Source organism: Lycorma delicatula, chromosome 7 (assembly GCF_047948215.1).
Source record: "Lycorma delicatula isolate Av1 chromosome 7, ASM4794821v1, whole genome shotgun sequence".
NCBI lineage: Eukaryota > Metazoa > Arthropoda > Insecta > Hemiptera > Fulgoridae > Lycorma > Lycorma delicatula.
This window is the reverse complement of record NC_134461.1, coordinates 88,746,181-88,759,709: the sequence shown is the minus strand read 5'-3', so window position 1 is coordinate 88,759,709 and position 13,529 is coordinate 88,746,181. Positions and strand designations below refer to the sequence as shown.

Below are 13,529 nucleotides of genomic sequence, written 5' to 3'. Positions count from 1 at the left end.
GGTATGTAGTGTACTGTATTTTTTATATTATAATAGATAATGACGGCGTAAAAATTTACGGTTACGAGATAGCAACTTGGAAGTACCGAGCGCTCGGTTGTAACGAGCATATTTGATCGGCCCGTGAATCTTGTTATAACCAAGTTTTATTGTATTTAAAGTAAATAATATCAGTTCATATAGCCGTTTAATTTGTTGTTGTATCATTAACTATTACTTATTGTTTATTATTATCAATATTATATCACTATTTAAAGTTTGTTGTTACGCATTATGAATACAAAATACAATAAAAATGTTCATTTTATTCTTAACACGATTTTTCCATCATTGCAACTTTGAATGCTTATAACTCGATAACAAACCCATTAACAGAAAAATCGACTTTCATCATTCTTGTAAAATTTTAAATCGAAATCATGTGTTGTCATATGTCCACCTTTAAAAAAATAAGTTTGATTTAATATGGCAGATCCAATACGGCGGACAAAAATTAAAAACCCAAGATAATGCAGATTTTTTTTTAACTATGTAGAACCCAATTTCTTTCTGCCACCAATAACTCTCAGATATTTAGTACAAAACTGTTTTCATACTTAAATATCTCCCGATATATATAATCATCATTAGTTCAATGAACTACAGTATGAAAGATTGAATAAATAAAATAAATTTATTGATAACTCCATAATTTAAATTATTTAAATAACTTACAAATTTCAAATAAATAATAAACAATAATAATAAAGTAAGCAAATAAATTAAAAAGTACATTTCTCATTTATGAATTAATTTTTAAACACAAATTGTATAATTTATTTTGCTCTTTGTTATATCATTTAATATTATTTCAATTTAATTATTCAAACAATAAAATAAACTAAAACTTCAACTTTCTCTTACTGTAGGCTGAACTTAATAATGGCTACGAAGTTAATAAAATAAATTCTGTAACTGCTGCATACTTCATTTATATTTAAGTAATCATTATACATGCAGTTCTTTGAGTACTATATATATATTGAGAAAACAAGATAAAGAACTAGAGAGAGTTTTAAAACTTTACAATTTGTAGTGAATAAATGAATCAAGCAATAAACTTTATAATTAAATGTTGACTTAAATTACAAGAAGAATGTTTTTGTACATGTTTTATTTATTTATTTATTGCAACATAAATATATATACGTAAGTTCCTTTCCCCATAAAAAAAAAGCTCGAGAACTGTCCAAAATAAACATCAATTCATCTAACTAAATTAATTTATTTAATTGAATGTGGTTAAAGGAGAATAATATATATACTTAAAATAGGTAGTTAGAATTTATATAGAATCTTTAAATAATATGGTATTTATTAGTAATTATATGAACATGGTTTTTTTAAGTAAACATAAAAGAATTAAATATGTTAAAAAAGAATGTGTGAGATCAGCAACTTTTTCACTTTCTGTTTTTTAACAGAAAGTGAAAAAAAAGTATTTTTTTTTATTTTTTAACTTTAATAATGAATTAATGAATAAAACCAAAAAAGCGAGTAGTGTTAAATTTAAAACAGCTGGCAAAGTGTTGCATGGCTTTCCCGGCTAGACAAAACTAAAATATATATTTTTTAGAGGTGGAGAATAAATTTTAAGAAAAACCTTTATAAAAATATTCACATACTGGTTTTTTTGTTTAATCTCCGGGTCCACCGTTAGGTATTGCTTCAGAGGATGAGATGAATGATTTGTAGCGTGTGTGAAAATGTTATGCCTGACCAAGATTCGAACCCGGGACCTCCGGATGAAACCACGGAGGCTGGCATTCACACACAGGTTTTTCCGCAGGAGGAGGAAAAAGCTCTGCCAGCTGCCGCCAGGCCCGCTTTGACGGCAATTGCGGGGCTCTTACCCGCAAAAAAAACTCCCCCTCTAGTCACGCAGGGGACAGACCTAATCCACATGGTGTACACAGCACCTGCGCAACCACCCGGGTGGTCTTTTCACCAAATTAGAATAGCCAGAGCGACGTCCCCAGGAGAAGATCGGCAAACGACGTCTCCGAGGAGCCCCCGCCGACCACCTCCTAAGGCTGGCCTCCCATAGCCGTCCGACATCGGTCTCTCTGTCTCAGGTCAACTGCAGTCTTTCAGTCTGCCTGCCCCTCTCTTTCGTTGCCTTGTTTCTAATTATGGTTGACACCGCAGTCATCACTCTCGTCCAAGCATCTCTGTCACCCAATATCAGGCTTATTACATTTTCCTCGTTTACTGCGCCGTGGCTCATCATGGCAGCCCTCAAGTCTCTCCACTTCGTGCATGAAAACACTACGTGTTCTGTCGTGTTCTGCTTCCCACAATTATAACAGCATCTCGTGGTACTCCTACTTATACGGTACATGTAATCTTTAAACCACCCGTGCCCTGATAGAAACCAGATGAGCTCGTAATTGGTATCACCGTGTATCCGTTCTACCCAGCTCCTGACGTCACTGATGAGCCGATGTGTCTACCGTCCAGTCTCCGCCGCATTCCACCTGTGGTTCCAGGCTCTGACCATCTCATCCACAGCCACTTTCTTCTCACTCCCCGAAGCAATAGAATGATTCGAATTCCGGTCAGGTTGGCATTTTTCATTCACTACAAAATTCCATTTTTATATTCCCACGCACAAGCTTCCAGTTTTGTGATGAAATCATTCAGAGGAAAAACGTTTCCTCTGAATCAAGTATCTCCTTCAATAAAGGTTAGAAATAAGTAAAAGAAAACTTTCAATACTGCATTTTAGTTTTGTGGTTTATATTTTTTTTTTTTTTAAATTGTAGACCTTACGATTGTAGACCACTACATATGAAGAATAAACTTTCAAAAAATGTTTGAAAAATATTTAAACCGAAGGAAAGTAAAACAAAAGAACGAAAACATATACTTCAATTTTAAAGGTAGGGGTTGATTTTTTATAATTATTTTTGCATTATTTATATATGCACTGTAGGTAAGAAATTTGCTTTAATAAAATGTTCTCTAAAATGTCTCTGAAGAAAATCGAGATTGGTTTTTTCACGATTTCCGCACCCCCTCAACAAATTTCGAAAAAAAAATTAATACAATAATGCTCCATATATAAAAATATTTGCGTCAAATTTTTAAGAAAATCGGTTTAAAGAAAATCAATCCGAGATGTAAGGCCATAAGCAGTGCGACACGCATATGTACGTACATATATGTATTTTTTATCTAGATGAACTAGTTGGACCCTAAAACGTAAAGATTTGGAAATAAAACCCGATACCCCATTTTTGATCATACGTTCACCGTACTTTCTTCTTTAATATAGATATTCTAGTTGTATTAGCCGGGAAAGTAAAAACATTGATTCATGAAAGTACAGAGTGACCAAGAAGTTACCGTACCCGTAAAGTTAACGTAAAATATTAGTTAGGATATGTGTTTAGAACATGAAGTATTTTCGTTGGGGTCGGTTGGAAATATTTTTTAAAACGTCAAACACTATGAGTAAACGACAGTTGTGCTAAAATGGCTCACGCAAGTAGTTACAGCGTCGAGGAGCGGTTAGGGAAAAGTATATGGGTTCATGAACGACAACATACGAATCAAATAATGAAGCTAATTAGTGATATGTTTCGGCAACGTTTTAATAAGTGCCATCACGAAAAGTAACGAGATAGGCCACGGAGTGGACGAAAATTAACGCGGTTAGAAACATTGCTGCTGTTGTAGCTTCCATTGAACAATCCCAATGAAATCAACTCGTAGACGGTCAACTGTACTTTGTATACCGCGGGCGACAATGCACGACCATATAAAAAAGACTTGAAAATTAGGCAATTTCGTCCGATGTTCATCAATGAACTGTCAGATACAGACATGGAACGTCGCGCTGCATCCTGCCGGGCTTTATTAGAAGAATTGCCTGCTGTAGTGCTCCTTGGAAAGGTGCTTTTTACTGATGAATATGCAATCTATCGCAGTTTGCGTGCCAGAAATGTGTTATTTTGGGCGAAAAAAATTCTTATTACGAGACAGAATTGGAAAGAAATACACCGCACTTCATGATATGGGCTGCAATGACAGCTCGTCATTTGTTTGGTTCTTATTTTTTTGACGAGCCATAAATGTACAAACTTATTTAGAGATGTAGGCACGGTTAACACCAACTTCAACACCAACTTCAAGAGAAGGATCTCAAGTATGGTTGCAGCAGGATGGAGCACCTGCACACTTTGCTTTATCAGTACCCGCGTTTCTGAATGAACAATTTCCAGGACGTTGGATTGGCCACGATACTCCAGATCCGTTTTCATAGCCACCACGAAGTCCTAATCTTAAATTCATTATGGGGAATTATCAAGTTACACGTATCTGCACGTAGCTACACCACAAATGAAGAATTTTATGATGCTGTGAGGGACGCCTTCCGAACGTATCGCCAGAAATGCTTTGTCACATGTCACAGAGGACGTGGCGATGTATAGAATTGTGGACGAACACACAGACCCACTGGACCATTAAAATTTATTCTATGAATCAAGTGAGTAATTCACGTGATTGAAATCAACGGCTTAAAGAAAGATGCCAAAATAAGAAGGGGAGTCAGGCAAAGTTGCTCACTGTCACCGTTTCTGTTTAATTTGTTTATTGAAAAAGCTAATGTAGAAATGAAAGAAAAAACAAAAGGAATCAGAATTAATAGAAAATCCATACATTGTATCCGCTTTGCAGACGATATTGTGTTACTGGCGGAATCAGCAAGAGGAATGACGATTATGTCAGAAACACTACCTAAAGTACTAACAAAATTTAAACTGAAAATTAATAAGGAGAAGACGAAGATTATGATTGTAGGAAAAACAAAGGAAGGTACAAGGGTTGATATTAAATTAGACGTTACTGTTGTAGAGAAGGTTGCCAGTTTTTGCTATTTGAGAAGCACCGTCAATAGCGATAATAAATGTGCCACAGAAGTAAAAAGAAGTATAGCACTGGAAAACCAAGCTTTCCAGGATAAAAGGAATATACTGACTGATAATCATACGAGTATGCAAATAAGGAAACAGTTTGCTAAAACTTAAGTCTGGAGTGTTCTAACTTATAGATGGGAAACATCGACGCTTGGGAAAGCAGAAAGAAGAAGACTGGAAGCAATGGAGATGTGGATTTGGAGATGAATAACAAGGACAAGCTGGGTAGGTAGAAAAAGAAATGATCAACTGTCAGCACAAGTGAGTGAGAGGAGGTCCTTGCTAAATATTATATGAAGGAGAAGAGCGAAATTGATAGGACATGTAATACGACATGACCAGTTCTTGATGAATATATTTGAGGGCAAGGTATTAGGTAAAAAACCTAGAGGTAGACCGAAAGCAACCATCATCAATAATGTTAAAGAAGAGATGGGCCTTGGTTCATATAATGACTTAAGAGAAGCGGAGAAGCGGAGAGAAGCGGCGATGAGAGTGACGTGGCTAAATCGACAAGGCGTAGCCTTTAGTGAATGATGATGACTCTGGGGGGGTACCGTGACTTCCCGGTCACTCTGTAGATTACGACATATATTTAGTCTAAGGGTTAGTAAACAAATTTTATTTAACAGAATAATTTAGGGAATGGGATGACGTTACACTAAAAAAAAAAATAAACATAGACAAATGAGAGACCGACGTAATTATTACGTTTCAAAACTATACAAGAAAAATTGATTACAAATCCCCGAAAAACTCTTCCTGGAAATTAACTATTGTAACGTCAAATTTATAACCCCTTTTAAGTTGATAAGTTGATTTTTAAGTTGATTCACTCATAAAGTCATTTTTTTATGTTTGTAAACGTATTATTTTGGAATTAAGTCAAATAAATATATATTTTTTTATAATTTTTTTTAAGCTGGTATCTAAATTAAACGAATTTTTAATTCAAAACGAAACAAAATTTATATTTTGTTATCTAATTTATAAATCTTAAAAATACATATAGAATTAATTTTTACATAAATATTTTCTACAGCCAAAAGAAAAAAAAGACGTAATGTTGTCAGTTTTGTTTGTATAATTCCTGTACATTTTCTAAATAACAAAATATGTTTCAGTTTATATAGATATATTCTCTCTTTCAGCTTTGAATGTACGGATTTCAGTAAACTCGTGGCCGATATTGTAAACAACGTACTTTTGGATTAAATTCTGATACAGTTTGTTGAGTTAGTGGGTGGCAGGTGGTAACAGCGCATTTGTGTGACTACAGATCAGATTTAATGACGTCATGAGCAACATATTTGTGTTTCGACCCTTCCCCCGATGACAAATGTTCAAAATACTGCGCTTACGTACTAATCCAATGGTTTTAAATCTTTTTCATTGAGTTAGAAGGTAAATAACTAGCTTCTTATTGATTGTAATAAATCAAGTATGATCTTATTTTATTCTCTAATCACTTCACTGTTAACTTTTTTCTTATTTTATTATTGTAATTTGTCTTTAAAATGTAAAAAAAGTTTTAAAATACTGCAATTTTTACGATTTTTAATGTTACTCTATTTTATGCCCACAACAATCTCTGAAAACTCTGTTGATATCAACTGCCTACGTCACCAATCTTTTCTCATTCTATATTCTGAATTTAAGATTATTTTTAGTGAATACTTATACTGTTTTTGTTTATTTTTCAAGAGAAGCCATTAAGATCAATAATATTTACTTAAAAACAAAAATTCACCCTAAAAATTCGTTTTGATAAACCGAATGAAAACGCATATTAACAGTTACGTTCGGAATAGTTTTTTGTTTTTTTTTAATGTATTTTTTTTTTAACAATATTTCAGGAAATGAAAAATTAATTTAGCATGTACCTTACATGAATTAGTAAGACTAAAAACATCAACTCTTCCGGGATTACTACCAGTCTCTTTTTAACTTTCCAAAACAACTAATTCTGATTAAAATACGAGTATATTTTACTTGGCAAAAGGAGAATATTTTGGAAATTATTGTTTCAGAATAATCCAATTTTGTCGAGGAAAATTATAAAAGAAGAATATTATTATCATAGATAATAGGAAATTATTTTAAAAACGTAATGAAATTCATTCGTTAACAGAAATTTGGTTTTGAACTAAAATAAGACGCTTGATGCTTTTTTTCCATTACAATAAAACGAGTTATGCTTCGAATTTCTTACGAAAGTTACAACCAAACCAGTTACAACTGTGACGTTCTGTATAAAGAATCACTATATATACGTACATGTATAGCTGTCGATGATTATACTGTTTGTAATAAAACTGCTATATAGTTTCAATATACCGTACAATAACGATAACTACAATAATAAAAATCATCTTTTTAATTTCAATTTTTCTTTACGATTTTTAAATATAAAGATTTAAACCCATAAACATAGATCATAAACTTCAACAATAAAACATTTAAAATTAAAATATTTACCTTAGGGTTACTTACAACAACAAATAAATCCGTTGAAGAAATGGGTAACAAGGAATTTGGAGTTAAATCTAGTGTCACATGACTTAAAGAAGACATATGATATTGTTCTAGGAAAAAATATATTAAATGGCCGATTACAAAAATTATAATTTCGGGCAAACGGCGATTGTATGAAGGGCAAAAATCGATAACTAAATTATGTAAAAAAAATGTCTGATTCCTTTGAAATATTCCATGGTGAATCTTCTCCAAGATTACTGTTTGTCTCCTTAAATGAAGTACTAAAATAAATAGTAAGAAAAATCTATTAATATGGGATTAAATATAAATGATAATTATTTACGTAACCTTTTGTGTGCAGATGATCAAATCGTTTTGACATCTATGACATAACATAGAGTAAACAATCAGGTAATTGTAAGACACTTATTGGAAATGGAAGAATCTGAAGATAAATTTTAATAAAACTAAGCATTTATCGATAGTAGTAGTGGATCGAAATCTACAAATAGAAGGCAGAAACGTTGAAGTTAGACGATTATAAGTATTTAGGGTCATCCCTATTTTAAGGTCTGTTTATTTATGGCTATTCCTCAATTAATGTTACCATTAATTAAGGAATGTGATAGCCAAAAATAAATACAGATCAGGATTGTGCAAGGAAGAAAGATTACTCTGATGTTATATTTAACTTTGTGGTCCAATATGTTTCAGAAAGAGACTGCAAGAATTTGAAGTTCCATCCAAAACAGTATGCAAAGATATGATACTGAGATATCGGAGTTAACAATAAGAAATAAAATGAGGATCTTAGCCAACCAAATAGCTTCCTTGAAAAGAAATAATCCTGATACCAGATTAGAGCATTTATAGAACGAATACATCATGAAAAGGATTGGTTAAAACAGGGAATGCAGTGAAATTTATTCACTGAACAAAATTAATATCTTTTCCGAAAGATGGACACAGAGATAGACGGCCTAATAAAGTATTCAGTTGGGTTTCATTGGAAAGAAAAAGAAGGGCGACTTGTTCAGTAGGAATAGCGTTGATGTAGCAATAGGAAGAAAGGATTTAGAAGAAAATACAAAGGTAGTGAGAAACAGTACAACTAAACTGTAAACAGCTAACAAAAATAAAAGAATTATAGTTGACTAATTAGAATGTATCTTCTTATTTCGTAACATTTCAGCTTTTATATTAAAAAAAAAAAAAAATTCCGATGTGATCTCATTTGCAATACATCGTGAAGTTGGCGTTTCGATGTAAACATTATTGATTGAAGAAAATTGCCTTTTAAAGTGAAAGAATAAGACTGAAACCAATTCCCGTTACATTCTGTATACGTCCTGCATACGATATAAATCCTTAATAACATATTAAAGATCAGAATTTTATCCAGCGATTAAATTTCAAGTTATTAATAATATTCTTCATAATTTTAAGAGAGCAAAATTTCTGTGTTCTATATATTATACAAATTTCTTTTAGAACTCAATTTTATTAGATGGGATGTATTTTACTCGACTACCAAACAACAGAGCTAGACTCGAGTACTGAGCATACCTTTGTCTAATATAACCTTATAATAATAGTAACTTACAAATTTGACAACGGTGTATCAATTTAATTTGACTAAAATATTAAAAAATTACCTTTTTCGTTGTCATTAGCTAGCTATCCTGATGTGTGGTTGGAGGTATTGCATTATATTACAAAATAATAATAATAGTCCATGAAACATAAAGTAAAATATAATAATAAATATAAGTATAAAAAGGAACCCAATACGACAAAACCAAAAGTATAAATAATAACAATATTTTAAATTTACAAAAAGGAAGAAAAAAAGTAGGCAATAAAAAAATTAGTGGCGGTAAAAATAAGAAAGAAATTTATTAAATAAATACAATATAGAAAGAAAGAAGTGAAGGGAAGTAAGAAATAAAGGGTATAAGAATAAAAGAACCTATTTCGTCACAACATATATAATAGAGAAGAAAAAACAACAATGCCAACAACGAAGCTAAACTAGCAACAAAGCAAAAACACCGAAAACGCAATGGAAAGAATTTTTAAAAAGATTCAAATATTGCTTACAGTGATAGTGACTATTTTATAAGAAAAAGAAAACGAAAGAGGCGTTCATAAAATGTTTGTATAGCCGGCTGAGTTTGAATGAATAAACAAACGGCTGTATCCGAATTTTCTTTTGATATATACATATACAACAATAGGAAAAACTTTTGAGGCTAAAGAAAAAAGTACAATTGAAATAAAAACTTACTAAATCTTAAAGCGAAGTAAAAATTTGAATTATAAATTATACAAAACTTTTTATTTTTATTTTAGGGGTATTTGACTGACCAACTTTATCCGATTTAAATTTTCACTTATTGACTTACTGTGTAATAGCCGAATAGAAATCGATATTCCCAAATCCCTCTTGTGAACCGAATTTCTCCAAACACGTTACATCAAACAACTTCAACAGATTACATCAATTATGTCCTGTATCCTCAGCACTGACACACGGATTGATATAAACCCGCAGAATCTATAATAGGGAAGAAGGGATCAAAATTAAGGGAGAAAGGGATGAATTATGAAAAAGAACTAATTACTCATGGAATAACCAAACTGGAAACATAACCTTGTCTAAAATATAATTCTAGGGCTTCTCAGGCAGCAGACGATCACGATCGCTTGAGAAATTAGGAAATTTTGATTGCAGTAATCAGTCATTATTGAATTATCAGTTACTTATTTTACCATTTTCAATGTATACTACCAAAAAAATTGTTTTCTTCTAGAAATTAAATGGTTGCTCTTGAGTACAAAGCTTACCGCGTATCTTTTAAATGGTAGAATAGAAAAATATCATATATAATGTAGCATGCCAAGATACTTAATTTAATGAATTTAAGTTTTTTTTCAATTAATAAATTAATACACGGCTCCAATAAATATTATTAACATTTTTCAAAAATATTCGTTCTACATCTTTAATAAAAATATTCTTAGGAGTATTAATACATCAAATTTTATATATATATATTGAAGTTAATTTACAACACGCGTGATTAGTAAATAATCAAAAATCATTGAATTAGATTATTTTAATCATTTAGATTATCATTAATATATCAAAAAAAATTTCTGACGGTTAAAATCCCACCCTTAAAAAAATTCAATAACAAAACGTGTATAAAAAATCTGATATGGACACCACATAACTTCCTTGTACGCCTATTAAATTATATATACACATTCTTTGCTGCACTTTATCTAAACTTATTTCATTTGAAAGTGAGATATGATCTTCCATTTTCTAATAAAGTGGACAGTTACACAATTGCGGAAATATTGGTTTTTATTAACATCAAATTTTTATACAATTATTAATTCAAAAATCTTACATGAAATATTAGGATAGAGTAAAAGTCCCTTTATTACTCGTATCACTACATCAGTATTATTCGTATCTTCGTGAGTTGTTGATTAACAAAAATTTCAGATGTCTGGGGTGTCGTATAAATAAAAGTTAATAATAATTAAATTATTCCGTTTAGTGAACTCCTGTATACTGGTTACAAATGTTAATTTCGACCTTACGATGTAAAATATTCAGTTTTTATTATTGGATTATTGGTGAATAATCAAAAATGAAAACGAGACAATCATACATGAAAAAGATAGATAAAATGAAGAAATATACCTCAAAAAAGAGGAAGAAATGTTAAGACCAAGGAAAGAATATAAAGATTAAGAGAGGAGGATGAATATAAAGAGAGAGAAAATGTCAAAACTAGAGAACGTGTTAAAAAATTAAGGTCAGAATAATTATATTAAACCAAAAAGCGATTAAATGATTGGCAAAAAAAAAAGAAATAAACGAAATGATGATCAACTCCGACTTAGGGAGAATATTGTCCAAAACTATCAGAGGAGTAATGAACTAAAAATAAGAATTTTTTGCAATTAATTAAAGATCGAGTACGTATGCCTCATTTATATGTTCTTGTAAGGGTCTATTTTTCAATCACTCTGTAGTTAACTTTAATGTAGATAAAATTAAACAGAAATTCCAGAATAATTAAATAAAATTAAATAAATTAAACTAGAAAATCCGAACATAATACGATTCTAAATTATAATTTTCAGTTAATATTAAATAATCACATGTTTCACCAAATCTATTACATATACACATATGTAATAATGCCTATTAAATTGCATATACACATTTTTTTAAATACATTACATTTTGTTTCACTAATAACTTCTGATTTTTTTTCATATTTTTTTTTATGTTATTACTTAAAATTATTATTATTTACTGTAAAACCTTTTCTGCAATCAGAGGTTAATAATTATTAATAAATCAACATATTTAAATTAAAAATAAAAAAGTTAAAAAAATAAAAAAAAGGAAATTAAGTCTGTGCCTTCCCTTGTAAGATCCAAATATGTCATTGATTAAAATTTTATTTGAATATAATTCTGGAACCAATTAAAATAAATACCACTTATGATACATCGTTAAAGAGCTCTCAATGAGGGCTTATAATTGCAGTTAAGAAAAAGTCCAAAATCCAAATTTTTGGATTTTGGACACTTTTGGTTCAGTCGATTGCAATCAAAAGCGGAAGTGCACAACTAGATGTTACAACAGTCCTAAATCCAAAATGTGAACGTCCTTCGGGTAATCGTTTTAGAATTATGCGGGATACATGCATACAATACATACATACATACTTACATACAGACTTACTTACTTACAAACTAATCAAAATAGATTCAGGGATGGTCAAAATTGATATTTTCGTTTAAATTAAAAAAATGACATTTTTCGAGATCATAAATTTATTAAAAAAGATATAAATTAATTTAAAAAATTTCTTAGATGACCTTCGAACATAGAAGACAAAAGGGAATAGGAACGTAAGGATTTTGAAAAAAAAAGTTCAAAATAAATGAATAAATTATGAAATTTATCATCAAAAAAGAAAGGTTCGTGGAAGATCCTTATAAAAATTAATTAACTGAACATATTACTCAGATTCTCAATATTATTTAATATGGTTGTAAAAGAAAATTAACAAAAGCAAAAATAAATTTAAAACGATTCATATTAACGTTATTTAGTAATCAAAATACATATGAAGACGAAAGGTTACGATGTATGTTGAAATTAAATGGCTAATACAGATTAGAATCGTATACTGTCATATTACAAAATAAAAATAAAAAATAACTTTTTATTAATCTTAGTGAAAATACAATAATTTAAATGTTAAGCTACTTACTTGTTAATTTTATCCAAAGTATGGAATGTAACTTCAATACGTTGTATCCCGTAGGTCTCTCTAATACGGCCGCATGATAATGAATTTGCTGCTCTTTTTTGTTTAGGTTGATGATGGACTGAGAATAATGCACCCAAAATGAAATCGCCTTTTAAAACTGCTTTCTGAGACTGAACCCTTCTACCTAATTGACTTGATCGTTCCAAGGTACCCGACACAACCGAAACCACTGCCAAAAGCAACAGTAGCGCTGAATTTTGGTGCATTTCACAACCCCATCTTCCTAAAATTTTCACTCATCCACTTTACATCTGAAACATTACAAAAAAAAATCATTTTAATTATTATACTTCTTTAAACATTTTATACACACACACACACACACACACACACACACACACACACACACACACACACACACACACACACACACACATATATATATATATATATATATATATATATATATATATATTGTTGAAAAGCTTTCAATGAGGGTATATTAGTGCAGTTAAGAAAACTTTGCTTTCTTGGATACTTTTGGTCCAGTCGATTGCAATCAAAAAGGGAGGTGCACAACGAGATGTTACAACAGCCCTAAATCCAATATTTCAACAACCTACGGCTAATCGTTTTTGAGTTACGCAAGAAATTTTTATTTACAATCCGTTACATTTTTGTAGAAACCTTAAGTAAATTGTCACATTATATATATATAATGTGACAATCTATATATATATATATATGTATATATAAATATATATATATAAACATTAAAAAG

At 30.7% G+C, this 13,529-nt stretch overlaps 1 protein-coding gene across 1 annotated transcript in view; it reads right to left on the bottom strand.

Moving 5' to 3' along the window:
* LOC142328065 (metabotropic glutamate receptor 1-like) overlaps nucleotides 1-13,054 on the bottom strand; it is a 589,241-nt gene extending 576,187 nt beyond the window's left edge. Inside the window, exon 1 of the mRNA XM_075371535.1 lies at nucleotides 12,749-13,054. Within this exon, the coding sequence (XP_075227650.1) occupies nucleotides 12,749-13,014 (266 nt within the window). The 5' untranslated portion in view covers nucleotides 13,015-13,054. The remainder of the gene's footprint in view (nucleotides 1-12,748) is intronic.
* Between the last annotated feature and the right edge of the window lie 475 nt (nucleotides 13,055-13,529).